General features: G+C 43.2%; 4 protein-coding genes across 6 annotated transcripts; 3 read left to right on the plus strand and 1 right to left on the minus strand.

Annotated features, from left to right (window-relative positions):
- Positions 1–280: 280 nt before the first annotated feature.
- tmem199 (transmembrane protein 199) lies at positions 281–3,082 on the minus strand. 2 transcript variants are annotated; one of them, XM_062472223.1, is made up of 7 exons: positions 3,044–3,082; positions 1,930–2,050; positions 1,573–1,646; positions 1,358–1,447; positions 1,009–1,051; positions 770–882; positions 281–683 (listed from the first exon to the last, which is right to left on the minus strand). In XM_062472223.1, exons 1-7 carry the CDS (start codon positions 3,065–3,067, stop codon positions 588–590), a joined length of 561 nt encoding a protein of 186 aa, XP_062328207.1. In that variant the 5' UTR covers positions 3,068–3,082; the 3' UTR covers positions 281–587. The 2 variants fall into 2 exon arrangements, with proteins under 2 accessions (XP_062328207.1, XP_062328206.1); XM_062472222.1 differs by lacking the exon at positions 3,044–3,082 and having other exon boundaries at positions 1,930–2,632.
- Positions 2,677–7,428, plus strand: poldip2 (polymerase (DNA-directed), delta interacting protein 2). Of its 2 annotated transcripts, none has more exons than XM_062472219.1 (11): positions 2,677–2,900; positions 3,978–4,059; positions 4,367–4,464; positions 4,563–4,662; positions 5,078–5,153; positions 5,266–5,373; positions 5,755–5,891; positions 6,038–6,064; positions 6,194–6,319; positions 6,456–6,535; positions 6,636–7,428. In XM_062472219.1, the coding sequence occupies exons 1-11, from the start codon at positions 2,677–2,679 to the stop codon at positions 6,748–6,750; spliced, it is 1,173 nt and encodes a 390-aa protein (XP_062328203.1). In that variant the 3' UTR covers positions 6,751–7,428. The 2 variants fall into 2 exon arrangements, with proteins under 2 accessions (XP_062328203.1, XP_062328204.1); XM_062472220.1 differs by having other exon boundaries at positions 2,679–2,900; positions 3,984–4,059; positions 6,636–7,427.
- Positions 7,429–7,967: 539 nt separating this feature from the next.
- lrrc75a (leucine rich repeat containing 75A) lies at positions 7,968–14,017 on the plus strand. Its single transcript, XM_062473347.1, has 4 exons — positions 7,968–9,307; positions 10,460–10,588; positions 11,143–11,255; positions 11,501–14,017. Exons 1-4 carry the CDS (start codon positions 9,056–9,058, stop codon positions 12,312–12,314), a joined length of 1,308 nt encoding a protein of 435 aa, XP_062329331.1. The 5' UTR covers positions 7,968–9,055; the 3' UTR covers positions 12,315–14,017.
- Positions 14,018–15,211: 1,194 nt separating this feature from the next.
- Positions 15,212–18,099, plus strand: crk (v-crk avian sarcoma virus CT10 oncogene homolog). The gene is made up of 3 exons (XM_062473071.1): positions 15,212–15,741; positions 16,091–16,665; positions 17,145–18,099. Exons 1-3 carry the CDS (start codon positions 15,522–15,524, stop codon positions 17,280–17,282), a joined length of 933 nt encoding a protein of 310 aa, XP_062329055.1. The 5' UTR covers positions 15,212–15,521; the 3' UTR covers positions 17,283–18,099.
- The last annotated feature ends 785 nt before the right edge of the window (positions 18,100–18,884 follow it).

Below are 18,884 nucleotides of genomic sequence, written 5' to 3' on the forward strand. Positions count from 1 at the left end.
TAATCACAGCGCTTCACTTTCTCCACATTTATTCATTCCTTATTCCAAAATTGATACATTTTTCCCCTTTAAATTCTACACCCATAATGACCAGGTGAAAAAATTAAGAACTAAAATAATTCACAGCCTTTGCTCAATACCTTGTTGAAGCACCTTTGTCAGCAATTACAGCCTCAAGTCTTTTTGAGTATGATGCTATAGGCTTGGCACACCTATTGCCGTCATGGCAAAGGCAGTGAATACTTGAATAAGTATTGGTACCATACCAAACACAAAGATAGCAGGGGCAACTGAACACTTTATTAACTCATGGAACCGTTAACTTTCACCCCACATTGTGAGACAGAACAGGATTTTTAGACCACAAAAACAAATTAGGGCAAATAAATATGACAAACACAACAAATTATTTTAAAAACAGTAGTTAGGTACAGTGTACAATGTTGATTGAATCTGACCATTTAAGTGTAATATTTATAGTTTAGTCCATTTATCAGCCTAAACAGCTGGAATGTTAATCTGAACCATGGTTTGAAGGCTTCCAGACTCCTATGGTTGATAGGGTTTCCCTACTCCTTCCACAAATCCTAGGGTTCTCCAAGCTCCCCCTCCATTGTCCTCACTAGAACATAGAGTTCTGCTAGGCCAACCACAGAGGCAGCGATCACAGCAGCTATCACCCTCTGAAACACACAGACAGCAAATATTATTCTCAAGAACACACACAACCCCACATATAACAGATATATACACAAAATAATTTGCATACTGCTGCTGTCTCTGTGAACAGGTACTGGCTGCCCATGTAGGAACAGGCGAACGTAGCTGCTACTGTCACCAGGAAGTTGAAGACTGTTACAACAACTGCCTTGGCGGATCGCACTGAGGAGAGACAGAGATAAGATAATCACACAATAGATGGGGTGAGAGGGTTAGGTTCAGAGTGATAGAGGTTAGGGTTGGAGATATTTATAAGTCAGGTATGCTCAGTGTTGTATGGACACCAACCTTCCCTTCCAAAGTCTGCTAAAGTGCCATGGCGATTGATTTCCTGGAGTACACAAAATCATTCAAAACATCCTGTTATACTTTTATAACTATAACCCCCGCCCAAACGCAAAAATATAGCTGAATGTTTTTTTCTCTTGAAAATCTAAAACTGTATACACCATTTTTCCTCTCTGTGTTCAGTGCTCATAAGTTATTGGACCAGAGTTCCTATCTGGTACCAAATTTATTAGAACCACCACACAGGAGTTAGACTGCTAGGAAACGGTCAAGAGGAGCAGTATAAAGAATTCAAATGTACCTGTCCTTGTGCTTGTTACAAATGGCACATAACAGCGCTTGTATTTACCTGTGCATTGACGTTTCGTGTGATCCTATTGTACTCCTCATTAGCCAGCTTGGCTTTGATCTTCTCCAGACGAGCCACCAGCTCAGGGTTCTGTTTAATCACACAGAAACACTAACACATTTGTAGGCCCCATTGACTCCTGGAGCTATGCAAGTGGTTTGACACTTCCAGCCAGGAGGTCAGACAGACAAAGGAATATAAGAGGTGTAACTCACCCTGGGTGGCATCTCCACCTGTGGCAGGAACAAGATACTGTCCTCCAAGAGATCATGAAGGAAAACTGGATGACCTGGAAGTAAAGCTTATTTAGCCCCAATGGCATATACAGAACCGTATAGTATACAGAACACTACTACTGTTCAGTACCAAGGCAGAGCTAGTGTTGCTTCGGCACACTATAATTCCTGTTTTAACAAAAAGGTACCGACAAAACATATTGTACCACTTTTCTATACGAATGTGATTTATACCTCGAATGACCCAGAACACTGATATGTTTACTACTAGTACCATACTACTATTGCAGGGGCTCAGTAACATCAAACTGTACCGCCAACAGACTCACTACAAACCGTTCTCTTGAAGACACTTGTGAATTGTTCTTGCTGTTCGGAAGGTCAGGGTAGATGGTTCCTCCTTTTCGACGATGTTCCGAAGTTCCTCGCGAAGTTCGGGAGGAACAGCTAGGTTAGACTGTCCAAGTAAATCGTTCAATCTCTCGCGAAATTTGGTACCAATCACAAAAGACGATGCCATCGTTATATCTTAACAAATGGTGAGTTGTTTTAGAATTCGTAGCTCTAACTACCTGAGGTGGCTATAGCTGAGCTAAACGATGAAGTGCGGTTCTCTTCGCAAAATGGCAGATTAACTAGCGGGCATACACAATGAACAAAATTTACCCATGTACGAGATAAAAATTCTTCATATTCCTAATGAAATCATAAAACGAATAAGATTTTAGATGTAAAATCATCTGCCGAGGAAGTCTAAGAACGCAGCCATATTCAATCCATGTCATGTGACTGCTGTTATTTTTCTTTTTTTCTTCCTCCTTTCCGATTTCAGAAATATTGCCCCTGCAGGTTGGACTGGGTGTTGCTCAGCCAGGTCATATTTCCAATAATGCTTCTCCATTTTCCATCTCTTTGTCACTGAAATAGTAGTAGCCTATAATCAGCTTTGAAATAAATGACACTCTATGTCCTGTTTTAATGAGATCCTGTGTCCATTACTGTTTCATAGCATTCCACACTGCAGAGTAGCTAACCCACAAGCCAGTGTTGCACACTTACATTTGAACTAACATCAGCATGCTTATGACACACCTACAGTGCATGCGTATGCACACAAAAAGAAAGATGGCTGCCTGTGCGATACGACAAGGATTTCTGACGACTGTCAGTAAATATAACAAGAAAAATACACAAAGAATGTTGCGTATTATTTACAATAGTACTGGGAGCGAATTAAAAATACCCCGTTTACAGTGTTTAGCGTGCAGACTTCCGAACATTCAACAGACGAGGTTCATGTCGTCACGGTAAGCACTCTCAAGCTAGCCAGCTAGCCACACTACTAGTACTAGCTGTCCTTTTCTTAAGCAGGTTGCCTGGTGGTGCGTAATAACCTATTTGGCAGTCTTTGAGATTACACGGTGAAAAAAATCATGTGAATTTGGCATACATATCTACCCACGGTTCCTGTCATCCATCTAAGGAATTCATAATGAGGCGCACACATGTACAGCAGCCCAGAAAACTACTTGTCAAATGCAGCCTTGTGCTGCTGCTGCTACTAGCTAGCTAGCGAGCTACTGTAATCTCCTCGACGACTTTCTCCACTGCCTTCAGTGTGCACCATGAAGCTTATTAAGCATTAAAACTAATTGACAGTTTGAGTTGAAAGTATAAAAGGAACATATGGACACTACTTAAATACACACTGAGAAGTTTAAACCACAGGCTCATTCCAGATTGCCTGATGTAGGCTACACACAGGTACTAACACAAAATTGCTGCACTTGGGTTGACCTTCGTCAGAAGTATGATTCATACATATGATGTGCTACAATAGTCTGTAGAAAGCAATTAAAACCCAAGGCTAGGCCTAGATGAGGACAGCACTATTTACAATCTCACTGTGGAGCTGGCTCTGAACCATTGCTGAGAGAGCGTCGCATGGCAGTAAGATTGATTTTGTATCAAAAAACATGCTAACCTGTGGATTTCTCACAGATGGGTATACAGGATTTTCAATAGGTCACTGTTACTTGTTGACACTGTTAGGGAGTGTTATTGCTTAATGTAATGTCACAGCTGGTGTTACAGTGCTAATTAATTCTACAGGATTGTGATGAGGTGTTATATTTTTGCTGCAGGATAGGATTTCAGACCACTTTTACAACTGCAATGATATGTAGGCTAGTGTTAAAATTGTAGGATATCAATTGTATTACGTGTTTTTGCTATATTGTTATACTTCCAGTGTCATCATAGTGTAATGTAGGTCCAGTGGTATATGGATGGTGATAAAGAATTGTGATTTAGCTCCAATGTTGAAGAGATGGTGCTATAGGATTGCGATATAGCTCCAGTGTGTCACAGTCTGTGTTTGGTAGGAACAGGCCGGAGGGAAAAGTTCTGGAGACTGTGGGAGTGTTTGAGGCGCCAAAACAGCATGGCAAATATGAAACGGGACAGGTAACATTTTCCTTCTCTCCTTGCAAACATCACAACTTAATTCTCACAAAAACTGGTGGTTGGTTGATTCCATAAAATAACAGTCAGCAGTGATTGTAATGTTTTATGATAGTAGTATTACTGCACATAACCCTATGATAGTACACACTTATTTATTCCCATTGGATTGCATGTTAATTGGAGTGGAGTATCTCCTGACACTGGGACCAGCCCTGGCCTTTCAGTTTACCAGGTAGACCACGGGATGGACACCAGGAATCCCCCACCATTACTGGAGTAACCCAGGTCATGTCTCTTGTCTCCCTAGCTGTTCCTCCACAGTGTGTTTGGCTACAGAGGGATTGTGTTGTTCCCTTGGCACGCCAGGCTCTACGACAGAGATATTACCCCGCCCATGTCTGAAAGGTAGTCCCTCCTACATCAACATAACTCTGTCCGTTGGACATGTAGACTCACCCAAACCCATGGTCAGATTTCCTCACCTGTGTGATTGTTTGTTCCAGTAAGCCCGAGCCTCCTGGGCCACACGGCTCTAAGGAGGTGAAGGGGAAGACTCACACCTACTATCAGGTCCTCATCGACACCAGGGACTGCCCCCACATAGTAAGTACTGCAATGGTTGGATCCACTACCACCGTTAGCTGTGAGGCAATGTTTGTTTTAGCCCTGCTGGCCTCCAAACCGAAAGCCTCATACTGAACTGATCAATACGAATAGGTGTATTGTTAGACCCCTATTAATGATGGTTAAATACTGGTTCACTCCTCTTGCACTCTGCGTAGAAGTTATAATCATATTATATAATCATTAATATCATAATGCAATGCTTCAAGAGTGTCTGGCTTTTAACCTCCAACTCTTAGTCTTAGAACTGAGACCAAGCCTACAACCAACCTTTAGTCAAAGAGAGACTAGGCTCCTGTTAATCCTTTAAAAAAAAAAAAGGTTATTTCTTCCTGGGTTCATGTAGTGCTGCTGCCTACATCAGTCTTATTGTTGTTTCTTGTTGTGTTACCAGTCCCAGAGGTCCCAGACTGAAGCAGTTACATTCCTTGCCAATCATGACGACAGCAGAGCCCTCTACGCCATCCCAGGTAGCAACAGAAGAACAGGTGGAATCGGGACTAGAGGAAGACTTGTATTTTCATGTAGTGAGATGCTCTAACGCTCTCTCTGGCTCCCTCTCTTTTTGTCTCCTTTTCATAGGTCTGGATTATGTGAGCCATGAAGACATATTGCCATACAACTCTGCAGAGCAGGTCCCCATCCAGCACGAGCTGTTTGAGCGCTTCCTCATGTTCAACCCTGCCAAAAGTATTTCCTTCACATGATCTCTTACAACTATGGGATGGGAACAGGTTTAGTCACCAATAATGAATTGATGGCCAGCACTCATGTCATAATCTTGTTCTGATTATTTCAGAGGTCCAAAATTGGTAGATCTCACTCTTGAAAATAAAATAGCCATATCAGGATTCTGTGTGTGTGCTGGTTAGTCATGTGCTATTCATATACAATATACTGTGTGTCTATAGGTTAAATCACCCCAAAGTTCAGTGTGTGAAGAGTTTAAATTACTGTGTGAAAAATGCAGAAGAATGGTCATGCAGTACACCATGGCATATATATACGTAGGTATTTGATCGGGCATGTCAGCCATGTTTGATTAAATGGCTTTCCTGTACGGGTAACTAGCGCCACCATTTACTGAGCGGGACACCTTGAAGGCATGGCAGGAAAAGAACCACCCCTGGTTGGAGCTGTCGGACGTGCACCGTGAGACCACAGAGAACATCAGAGTCACTGTCATCCCCTTCTACATGGGCATGAGGGTACGGGATCCTATCCTTTTCTACAAGGGCATGAAGGTTTAAGGTTTCTATCCTTTTCTGTAAGGGTACCAATGGTATGAAAGACAAGTCCTTCCACATAGGAATATGTACAAAACATAATAATAAATAACCCTTGTTTCTTTCAGGAGGCACAGAACTCTCATGTGTACTGGGTAAGCAGCCATATTATTTTCCTGATTTAATGAGGGACCTTCCTAGCAAGACACACAATCACAATTCCCAGGTCACTGGTACTGAGTATGAACAGGATATGTGAACTTGCTGCTGGTGTGTATACACAGTGGCGGTACTGTATCCGTCTGGAGAACATGGGGGAGGAGGTGGTTCAGCTGAGAGAGAGACACTGGAGGATCTTCAGTCTGTCAGGAACCCTGGAGACCGTCAGAGGACGAGGAGTGGTGGGACGTGTGCGTAGCATCACATACTCTGTCCATCAGAAACACTCCCATTGTATTTTGAAAGTTCTTGAATTTGATGATTGAGGTATGCAACCTCACACCAACTGTGTTCTATGACCCCTGGTGTATGTTTGTGTTCCTCCAGGAGCCAGTGTTGTCCAAGGAGCAGCCAGCCTTTCAGTACAGCAGCCATGTGTCTTTGCAGGCACCCAGTGGACACATGTGGTGAGAAGCAGCCTTCATTGTTCACCCTTGATACACAATCAAAATTTAAAAAGTCTTCTTTTCTTTGTTCCTTCTTTCATTCCTTCCTTCCTGTGTGTAGGGGGACGTTCCGTATTGAGAGAACTGATGGCTCCCACTTTGATGTGCGTATTCCTCCATTCTCCCTGGAGAGCAACAAGGATGACAAGGCCCCCCCTGCTGGCTACACCTTTTAAATCCACCCTGGCGCTGCAACAAAGATGGGACAAGCCATGCTGAGGAACGGATCAAACATACCCATCCTCCTTACATACATTTTGTCGTGAGAGTTTTCAAAAAACATTGTAATTATGAGCATTTTTAGATATGCTCATTTATAAACAGGAATTAATGTTCACCCGACATTGCATCTGGTTGTACCAGCCTAACATTTCTAGAGGGGTCAGTATGAGGCAGCAAAGGAGTGAGCGCAGAGAGAAAGCGTGTGAGTTCAGATTTAGGGAGGTATTTCAAACAGTAAGGGTGTGCTATTGTTATTGGTGTTTTCCACTGTTGATATTAAAGCAATATCATCCACACCCTGAATGTAATGGGGAGACCATGTCTGCATCTTTTTTATCAGGCTGGATCCTGGTGTTGTGCCAGGCCCGAATTGCAACCTAACCCTTCTGGTCTGGCTGAAGCCTTGTTTAGGAGAGGAAGTGCATCTGTGCTGTGCCTTGCTCAGGACTAAGCAGTCTGTGTCTATCTCTGTGAGAAGGACTGATGTGGCTCTTGACAGTTTTTTGAAGAAACTACAGTTGTGGTAACTAGTTGGTCCTCTTACCCTGAGTAGATTTTGAGAAAGGATGAACGAGCTAACTGTGAGACTGTAAATAGAGTTGTAAAGTCCAAACTAATAAAGAAATGTACATTTTGACAATGGTTTGATTTCTTTTGTTTTGATATTGTCAAAGAGGCAGAACAGTTTCACAGGATGGTGCGATAACTTCATATTGTCTTGTCAGCTTTCAGCTCACCTGCTGTTTCAGACAAATGTCTACCTTCCTTGACGTGAAAGTGAATGCCTGGCCAACATGGTCACCACTAGGGGGATACACATCCGTTCAGTCTGCTCTGCCGATGAGGTGCCACCTTTGTGAGCAGCTGGATATTGGCCCCTAAAAATAGCGAGTCTTTGAAGTGTTCACTGTCATCATGTTACACCACTGGAAAGTCGAGCACAATAGAATATTTATGCATTCTTACGCTAAGCTTACGTGCAATGTGTAGGCAAAGTTTGTTCGTCCTTAGAAACCTAGTAGTATGTGGAATAGGCTATAGGAGGCTAATTTGTTTTGCTGGTCTTGGCATCTCTCACGAAGAAAATAGTTGGACGTTTTTTTCAAACCAGCCCCTCCCTGCCCTGTGCGCGGTGAAAGGGGCGCACACGCACTGCGCGCACTGGCGATAATTCAGTCTAGAATCTAGCCACCTTGAGCCAGTCTTCTTGGCGTGACCCAATAGATGTTTAGTTCAGAAGCGCTGGTTTCCGATAGTTTTTAAGTTGCGATAGTTTTTTACGGATATTCATTCGTGAGAATGCTGTAATGTTTTTGGAAAAAGAAAGGCAAAATCCTCCGTGAGACGTAGCCTACATCACATCATGTAGCCTACGAATTATTTGGAAAGCTCGGTCGACAGAGGAACGAACCATTGAGGATGTAAACAATACCATGCCCTGTCTCTATTTTTCTGCTTTTTGGCGTGTTTCTTGTTCTTACGTTTGACGAACGTTGTCTTGCTTGAGCTGCTCTAATTCTTGATTTAACAACAAGGAGTCCGGGAGACAACACCAGCGCGAAAAAATATAGAATTTAAAACACTTAATATTTCCCCGCTGTAATGGGCGGCAAATGCTATTTAGATCCAAGACGGTGTCCAATAGAAATGTGTGCTTAAGGACTTTGCTGAGGAAACGAGTGCGCACTCGTATGTGTTCGGCCATGCGACTTGCAGCATCATTGGAGATCTTCCCGACCTGACGGGATTTTTCTTGGTGTTAGTTCAGCATGAATTGGGGCTTAGGCTAGTAATGATTTAAATGACCGATTATGTGACTGGAATACAAGGCCGAGTGTCGCCATCAATGTCATTGTCAGATATTTAACATAGGCTACTGCAAATATTATTGGATTCATGTGAGGCAACAAATTGCACAACAAAAGTTATGGTCATTGATGGAGAGCCTTTTTTTGGTTAGACTTTCAATTTCGAGGGGCCAACACCACAGGCTCGTCACCAACTGTCCCATTACAAGACCAACTTCAAATAGGAATCTCTGTTGATGCTGTAATTCCAAAGTGGGGTTATGTCTCGCAGGCCAGACTAGTGGAAGTCTTGAACTCTTCACCTGGCATCAGGATGCCGGCTAGTTCTGAACTGAACTTGAACCAGTACTAAACCGGTATTAAAATATGTTTAGCACAACATAGAAGGTTCAAACTCATTTCCCCTCTTTATCAAGTCTTAACTGCAGTTCACATTGAAACCATCAAGAAGATGGGTGCCAGACAGACCAAAGGAGCAGGCCCAGATGCTGGACCTAGCCCACAACATGGCTGGAAACGGACACCAAGCAAAGAAAGAGGTGACATCTTTGCCTCATTCATGTTGAGGTCAGGTGATCGCCTGGGCCGTGGCGGGACGGCACCCCCCTACCAGCGGCGTATTTGCATGATCCAGGACATGCTGCTACTCGCCAGGCAGGGCCGACAGGATGAGGCCACAGAGATGCTGAAGACACTCCGACAGGTAGCTTTCTTCAGTCTCCATCTTTGTGGCACTGCTACATAACAACCCGGCTAGTTCTGAACTGCTACACACAGACCTCTCATTGCTGCCTAACAAAGCTGTTGACCACAGATCTCTCTCAAAATCTGAAATAAACATGGCTACCTAATTGGGGAAAGAGATATACTGTACAGCTTTGACAGATAGACCAGCTAAGGCTGTCAGTTGTTTTGTTGTATTTAACTTTCCCAGAGAAGTCATTCAAAAATAGAGATAGAGAATAGAGAATCATGGCAGAAGATAGAGAGATCCCAAACAAAATTCAAGTGAATGAGATGGAGATTGAGAAGAGGGAAGGCAAAGGAAATTAAATGGCAAGGAAAATAGGACATCATTTGTTTAAACTTGATGTGGTTGATTTGACAAGATAGGCTACACATACATACATTTTTGACTGGTCTCAGATGAGTGATGAGTTATCAGCTGTGTAAACAACTATGCATGATGGGAATATAGTGGATTGTGCTAAAGGTCAACCAATCCCAAGCCTCAAAGGATTGTCCCGCTGTTACGGATCTAAAGAGCAGTGATTAAAACAAGAGGTTGTGATTAGTTGAGGGGGAGGCGAGGAGTAGAAGTGGACAAGAGGTTGAGGGTGGGCCAGAAAGGGAGATGCTCTATAGCATTGAGAAAATCTGTCTCTGCTGTCCAGGTGCATTTTTTTCCGGAAACCGTGGCAATAGTCTGAGGTTTTGAACAAACAAGAGTTCATTAAATGAACAGGAACCTTGTTGAAAGCTAAAATGGCATGCACAGTTATTATCTCTGCCTCAGTTAACATTATCTTTCAGCATCGCTGTCTGAGTTAGCTTGTCCTTCTTAGTTAGCATCTCTGTACCTTCTCTGTTTCAATTAGCATTTCTCTGAGTAAGGATATTAGATTTATTTTACAGTGTCTTTGTTTCAATTAGGATCTACATATTCAAAATTGGTTACTGGGCAAACATAATAATTAATTGCTGCTTAAATACAATTCTTGTTCAGTAATGTGGAATATAAATTGTGAATGATCTATTGAAGTTTCATAGCTTCTCATTATAAAGGAAGAAATAGGTTATCTATGACCTCACACAAGCACAAACCCTTAACCCCCACCTGTGTGTGTGTGTGTAGGACTTGGGGATGGAGTCCACATCGCTGGATGATGTGCTGTACCGCTACGCCAGCTTCAGGAATCTGGTGGACCCCATCACTCACGACCTCATCATCAGCCTGGCCAGATATGTCCACTGCCCCAAGACGGTAGGGCACATCTATTATGTTTTCATATTGTGGTCAGTTACCTTATTTTGTAGAAGCAAGTGCTTGTGTACAACATAAACAGACATGCCGTAATATCAGATGCTATAAGAGTCACATCCTCCTGACTGTCTTGGTCTCACTATTAGATTAGAGACACTCCAACTGTGCATTTGCTGTGAGTATTGAACGATGTGTGTTTTCATTAAAGACATGGAAAGATGTGTGTGAAAGTAACAATCCATTAGGGACATGGAGAAGAGAGAGGAAGAGAGATAGAATGGGTGATATGTAAACCTTTTGTATCTGTGTCGATGATCTACAGAGCTTTTCCTTCTTTATCTGTCTCTCTCTGTGTGCTCTCTTGGTTGGTCCTCTCTCATTTCTAATTCAGCTCACATCCTGTGATTCTCTCGTGTTTCTCTTTGCTCTACACTCCTCTTAGCTCCTCACTTCTCCCTTCTGTCCCTATCTGCTTCTCTCGGTTCATTATGACCTCCTGTCAACAATGATTAACCTGTTTTGTCTGTCCTTCTGCCCTTCTCCCTGACTTTCAGGAGGGGGATTCTCTGGGCGCCATGGAGAAGGTGTGTCGCCAACTGACCTATCACCTGAGTCCTCACTCTCAGTGGAGACGCCGGGGCCTTCTAAAGAGGAAGCCTCAAGCATGGTGAGGATATGCATTGCTGTGTGCATGTGTGTTTATGTATAAAGTGTGTAGCTGTGTAGGCAGTGATCACCTTATTCTCTGTCCAAGCCTGAGTTGATTCAGAGCTTTTTGGCTACATCTTACAATAAGCACACTGTTCTGCCTTGCCTCATCTTATGCTGCATTCAACTTTAATTTAACTAAGTGCTCACCACCTCAACAACTCTCCCTCTATCTAACCACCCCGTCCCCCCACACACACACAGTCTTAAGGTGGTGCTGTCCACTCCTCCCCCCAGCGGAGCGCTGGACCTATCAGGGATTCCCCTTGTAGTGAGGGACATGGAGCGCCTGTGCTGCCACCTGCAGCGTCATGCGGCCACCCTGTGCAGCCTGGAGCTGGGCTTCACCGAGCTCACAGACGAGGCCTTCCTCCTGCTGCTGCCCACCCTGGCAGCTCTGCCACATCTGGAGACCCTGGCGCTGAACGGCAACCGTCTGACGCGTGCTGTGCTCAAGGAGCTGACGGACAGCCTGAAGGACTCGGACAGCTTCCCTAGTGTGACCTGGATCGACCTGGGCAACAACGTGGACATCTTCTCCCTGCCTCAGCCCTTCCTGCTCAGCCTGAGAAAGCGCTGTCCCAAGCAGGGGAACCTGCCTACCATCCTAGAGTTTGGAGAGAGCCAGGTCAGCGAGCCGGAAGGTAGAGGTGACGATGATGATGCTAACAGGACAGAGAGCATGGGGGAGCTGCGCTCTGAAGTGGAAGGGGAGATGGACGGAGAGACGGAGATAGAGGAGATGATGGAGGAGCTGCTGGACTTTGACAGAGAGGTTCAGGGAAAGGAGGACGAGCTGGAGGACAGCATGTGGACCATGGAGGAGAAGGGGAAGGAGAGGAAGAGGGAGGAGTCACAGGGGAGGGTGGTAAGGGCTGAGAGGGAGGAGGACGATACACACAGCAATTCCTCCAATCCGTCTTGCTCCAGCCCATCTCTGAACTCCTCAGGAGCCATCGAGCCAATGAGAGAGGAAGGTGGTGATTATGGGACTGACAAATCGGATCATCTGACTTGATGGAAGTCTGTTTTCTCTCTGCTTGTATTTCCCTTCCATGGCAAAGTATTGTCCAGAGGGAAAGAAGAGTATAAGAGGCGCAAAAAAGACTGAAAGGGTGTATAGAAAAGAAGAGAAGCAAATGTAGAGAAAGAAAAGAAGAGGAAGAAAGAGAGGAGAGATTGCTAGTCACTTCAGACACATTTAAGATAACCTCTGTTGAGATTAGCTTGCTAGACAGGAGTGCATCGTTATGAGAGAAGGTAATATTTGATTCATGTTTTTGGTCATCTTATTTTTCCTTTGGAGCACAGCATAGTAGAGATGTGTTTTCCGTCTTCCAGCATAGGAAACATTTGTATAATAGTTTAAGAACTGCTACATGAACACATGTAGGCTATTTGTTATTCATGTCAACTCTGACACATATTAGGGGGTTCAGATTGTCCTTGCTGAGCCTGTCCTGCGATTGTATATATGCCTATATGTGCCTGGCACTTTCTTCCAGTCTGTTTGTGTCAGACAGACTGGAATACTGACACACAGACAGACAGTGTAGAATGGGTTGAGTAAGACAGGCCTGTTCTCTTCTGTCTCTGTTCACAGTTCTGTTCTCTGATGCTTATTGTATGCCCGAATGAGTAGTCACTCATGTTATGAGTGAGTTATTGGACTGAGCTGCACTTTGGTTGTAAAAGTGTTTTGGACCTCATAGTAGTGAAGTATGCAATGGAGGAATATGCTGCTTTGAGGTGTTTGGTGAAAAAAATGCAATGGTCAACAGGGAATAGTAACTAAATTAGGATTAGGGATCCAAAGAATGTGTAGTTTCCAGCCACATTTTCATCTAACCTTTCTTAAATATAGCTTTTAAATGCTTACAGTGCTGTATTTATTCACTTGGCTAGAACATTATCATCATGCATGTAAACCAGTCTGCATACATTATTAGCATTACGCATGTAAACAAGTTTGCATACTTAACTATAGCCTACAGGTCTGTCCAGAAGTAGGACATCCCCTTAGGCAACACTGTAGCCTGTGTAGCTGTCCACTAGCTAGTGTTTTTCACCACTTGTGGGTCAGTCATCATAAATACATCATTATGCTAATGTGCTTGATATGATGTCAATTTTACCCTTTAAACTCAATGGCTCCTGAATATTCACGGTGATCATGGTTGCCAGCCATGCAGGGAAATGTTCTACATGGATGCAGTTAGCCAACATTCAATGCATTCAAAGCAGAATGAAACAATAACCTTATATATAGGCTCTAGAGCAATGTCACTCTCATGAGGCAGTCTACGTGAGGCACCCCTATACACTTTCTTATTTTTATTTGTTTCCTTGATTCTCAGGTCTTTGAAGACAAACTCTCCCTTCAGAGATAGTCCTATTGAACGGTTGTGTATGTTTTCTGTAACTTCTATGGTCTACTCTTGGTCTAGTGTACATACACAATTGTTCTATTTTCCTGTTAGTGGTAGTGAGTAAACTATGTCCTGGATCAGCGGCTTCACAGCCCATGGGCTTCCCTCACTTCCAGGATCGTCTACAAATCTTTTAGCAATGTGTCACGCTTACACCCTCTGTCTGTGTTTACTCTTGTCTAAATGCAGACATAGTGTTCAAGGAATACATTTTAGAATGAACCCTATATAAACATGACGTTTCAAACCTGATGACTTGATGCCTTGCCATGATTAAATAAAAATAAACAAATTCATTTTTATTGTGTTGTTAGTACAATACTGTATGTCTATGGGTTAAGTTTAAGGTTAGGTAACTATGATTGAGTATAACTACCGGTCTTTAGTCTCTGTGTTCTCTTTCTCCAAAATGTAGGAATGCTGCCCAGGACATCAGCTCCAAATTTCTTCCCAAGCATTTCCCCCCAAAATAACACATTTCCATATATGGGTATCCATCTTTGTTTTATCAATAACAAGAGCTCAGTCAGACTGACTGAGACAGGATGACTGTTGCTCTGAGACTTATTTGAATGATGGAACTGCCCAAACTCTGTCAAGCTGGACAGCAACTGTGACTACAGTCTAGGCAGGCTCTGAGTTGGCCAAGATGAATAGGGTAAAACATTTTCTCCGATTTTTCTACCGATAACACAATTTTATGATGTCAGGATGAACAAATGAATGAACAAAATAATTTTAGCTCAAGGTACAGATTTTTTTTTTACAACGATATGTTTACGCTTACGCTTATTTTTCTTTATGCTCCTGCCTATCCACCGAGGTCCATAGAGTCCTACCCTCGAGATACACTACTGGGACTACACTGACATCAGGTGGCCAGACACCTAACTTGCATGTGAAAAAAGTAGGCTCTTAACTGGAATGGTTGTCAACATTTGTATTTGAAATTCAACACAATACTAAGTAGGCTGTATCCTATGCTAAGGATAGCGTTAACAAAACGTATTATAGTGGGTTCGTTTTAATTACACATTATTTAAATAAAATGTAGGCGTAGGCTACATGTCATGGAGGGTGAAGCCCGCCAGCCAGGAATCAATTAAACTTTAAAAAACAGTCCTAGAAATGATAGAAAGGTACACAGATTACAAAGAAAATTGCACATCTGACGATAAATTACATTTATATATTATAAATTAATATTTCAAATCAATTGCTGTCAATATGGTTGGGTAAAAATATTGATGCAGAGAAAACCCGCTCTTGAGCCCCTCAACATGGATGTGGTATGGGAGTTATTTAACTACAGCCTCCACTGATATTGACTGTGGTATAGTGTATCATATCAAATAAAAAATTTAGTAAGTATATAATTTCATGGTACCGTGTGTGTGTCTCTCTGTGTATTTTACCTTATCATAATGGCGTGTCTTATCGTCCATGTAAAACCCACGTCACGTCCGGCCAAATGGGGTCAGTTTTCTTTTCCCCGGATCCGCCATTTCATTTTTAGAAGTTCCTTGTAACAAGTTAGCTACTGTATTATTCAAAATAGCATTTTCAAGCATTGTTTTGACTGTGATAATTACAATAGAATTTAAATTCAAAGAATTGTCGCGCGTGGTACGACGGTCCTTTTACGTAGTAATATAAATAAACGGGCCGGCGAGTTGCAAATGTCTCCTTTTTCCAAACGTGTTCTACGCGCTAAAGTTTTTGTATGAGTTGAACGTTGGTTGGGGATAAGAGGAGGCAAAGGAAAGGCCTGTGAAGCATCGGCGTAGGAGTGAGTCATGGCTGGACATTTTGATGCAGAGGACCGTGCAAGTTGGTACTGGGGAAGACTCAGTAGGCAGGAGGCTGTTTCTCTCTTGCAAGGACAGAGGCACGGGGTGTTTCTGGTCCGAGACTCGATCACTAGCCCCGGCGACTATGTGCTATCCGTTTCAGAAAATTCTAAAGTCTCGCATTACATAATCAACAGCATCAGCAACAACCGCCAGTCTGGTTCAGGTAAGAAAACATCTGGCATATCTGTGCTGTCGTGAAAATACTGGCCCATAGATTGTATGGGACGCTAGGCTAATACATGCCTTTATTGCTGCCAAGTCATTCAGGTTCCTTTGGAGCAGACGCCATGAACTGCCACCAATATCGCTATTTGAAAGTGATCACTTAACTTATTTTTCCATCAGCATACTCTCACACACAGAAGTAAGCTGAAATAATCAGCCACTCAACCTAATCAGAGTTGGATTAGTGTTATCATGAAGTTGTCAAAGCTGGTCCAGATGTCTCCCCCTCTACCCTTAACCTAACTACTACTAACCTTTACCACACACTGTGACCCTGTCCTCTCCAGGTTTGGCTGCTCCAAGGTTCCGTATTGGGGACCAGGAGTTTGAGGCCCTCCCCGCCCTGCTTGAGTTCTATAAGATCCATTACCTGGACACCACTACGCTGATTGAACCAATCATCAGGTCCAAACATCTCTCCCTGGTTAGCGGCCCTCCTCCTCGGCTAGAGGATGAGTTTGTCCGAGCGCTCTTTGACTTCCCCGGGAACGATGATGAGGACCTCCCTTTCCGGAAGGGTGAAGTGCTGCGTGTGCTGGAGAAGCCTGAGGAGCAGTGGTGGAATGCCCAAAACGGAGAGGGCCGAGCTGGCATGATCCCTGTACCCTACGTGGAGAAGTACCGGCCGGCCTCCCCCACCTCGACAGCAGGGGCATTAACAGGGGGCTCTAGTGTGGCAGGAGGGTCTATAGGAAACACAGACAACCCTGGTACCCCCCAGCCTGGCCTTCCATTGTTGGGGGACCCCAGCCAGTACGCCCAGCCCACATCCCTACCAAACCTTCAGAACGGCCCAGTCTACGCCAGGGCTATTCAGAAGAGAGTGCCCAATGCATATGACAAGACTGCCTTGGCCTTGGAGGTAACAAAACTTGATACAGAATCTAAGTAACCCTTCTCATTCTATAGGAATCTATGGATCTGTTTAAATACAAAAACACATAAAAACAAAGGAATGCCATGTTGATCTAAAAGTGTTATCAATATAATCAACAACAGCCATTTTATAATTGTCTTAGCAATTTCATCAATATTGGGTTTTCTAAAAAGACCTAGCACTGGTTGCAGTTGTAGACTTCATAGACAAGACAGAAATGTCAATGAATATCCTGCCTCCAGAGTCTGTATATGCAAGAACATGTTTACTTTACAGTCAGGCTACATGACTAAGCAGGATTCAGAGGGTTTAATGATTAGCCTGCATTTCCTGACCTCACACTGTCAATGGTGCGACTGGGAGAACAGGGCTGGGCGAGCGGAGATATATCTGACAGAGCAACTAGAACTAGAACTGCTGTCTGAATTGTGTCGTTTAAGACGTGTGTGTGTGTGTGTTCACAGGTGGGAGATATGGTTAAGGTAACCAAGATCAATGTAAACGGCCAGTGGGAGGGGGAGTGTAAAGGCAAGCGTGGTCACTTCCCCTTCACACATGTCAAGCTGCTGGACCAACACCACCCAGAAGAGGAGCTTAGCTGAGACTGACTCCTTTCCTCCCTCACCTCTCCAAGTTACACACCCTTACTCCACCTAGAGACACGCTCCTCCATCAATAAGACCCCTCCTTCTCATGACGTCGCAGCACCACACCTTTGGTTCCCATTTACCTTCTAAGAGCCTCATCATCATTAGCACTGTCACTCAATTCACATGTATTTACACAACTTTAGTTTCTTGGTTAGCTCCCTTAGAGAAGTACAAATACACACTGACAATAATCTGCTGCTTGTGATTGGCTGGTAGAAAACAGCTTTGACCAGAAGAGGAAACTGGTTTAAAGGGAGAGATGGGGGGGACAGGATTGTAATCAGAGATGTGCTAAGGTGAAGTTTACCTAAGGCGTGGGTCCAGGATCAGACCGTCTTCCTTAAATCCTAACCTGAGTGAAAAGTCATAGCTGCCTCCAGGTCAGCCGCTAGACACTGTTGTACTGTCAAGGAGAGGAGATACACTACATGGAAATAAACTCTTAAAACATATTCACTACAACCTGGACCAAGTACACATAGTCTTTTGTAAGAAATAGAACATGTTGTTATGAAATTATGTATTAATATGACTACCATAACATGCTAAAAGGTTTTTACTCTTTGTGGCACATTCTTGTTTTTTTATTTTTTTGTCTTTTGGGAAATGGCAGACAACCTCTACTAGGCTCCATCTCTTCACTGGTGCCTGGCCATGAATGTACCTCTACTGCAAATTGATCTCTGTGATCTTTCAGTATTTCATCTGTTTTCTGGAAGTACTTTACCTTTTAATAAGAATTGTAGGAAATGCATTGTGAAGTAAGATCTAGTCCAATCTGATTTGAATGGTTTCAAGTGGATGTAGTCATGATGACACGCACCTGCTTTTCAGTGCTTTGGTTGGGTCCTGACACATAACTACTACTATTCACTTTAGTCTTTTATTGGACATCTCTAAATATTTGTGTTTTGTTTATGTGCCAATTGCTCACAATGTCTCAACAAGTTTTCCTCATGTTGATTATTGTAAAGGATAGTATACTCCCTATGAAGCTGGGACAGACTCAGATCTGGCACCATGTTCAGATGAATCACGTATGTGTGAATAAGTAATTATAGGACTAACATGCTGTTTTTTACATTATTGACACAAGACAATCATCACCATGGAATAGCATTCCTGGAATTTCTGTTATGCCTTTCAGGACTCTGATTTGTGCTTCTGTCTATGTATCTTACTGCTTACATGAAGGAAAGGGTGACATTGGTAGGTCTTTGTAATCAGAATGCACTTAGTGATATTACTAATTGACACACTATGATGTTTTAAAATCAGTGACAGTTCTCAATATCCTATCAGTTTGTTGGTTTTGCTTTGTTTAGCTTGGTTGTTTCTGCCCCTCAAGTGTGGCTATTAATAGCAGTTTATTGTGGGTGTGTCCGAATGGCAGGATTGTTTTAACTAGTAACTTTGTGAGATCTTGTTAAATCACCCCAATATTCAGTTCTTCAAGTTTCTAGTTTCAGCCTTGATAAATCATGAGCCTTTGCACAGTCACTCAAGTGCTGTCTCCCTATGTAGTTCACCTAAGCTCTTATTGAGACCCACCAC

The sequence above is a fragment of the Osmerus eperlanus genome, chromosome 11 (assembly GCF_963692335.1).
Source record: "Osmerus eperlanus chromosome 11, fOsmEpe2.1, whole genome shotgun sequence".
In the NCBI taxonomy this organism is placed as follows: Eukaryota; Metazoa; Chordata; class Actinopteri; order Osmeriformes; family Osmeridae; genus Osmerus; species Osmerus eperlanus.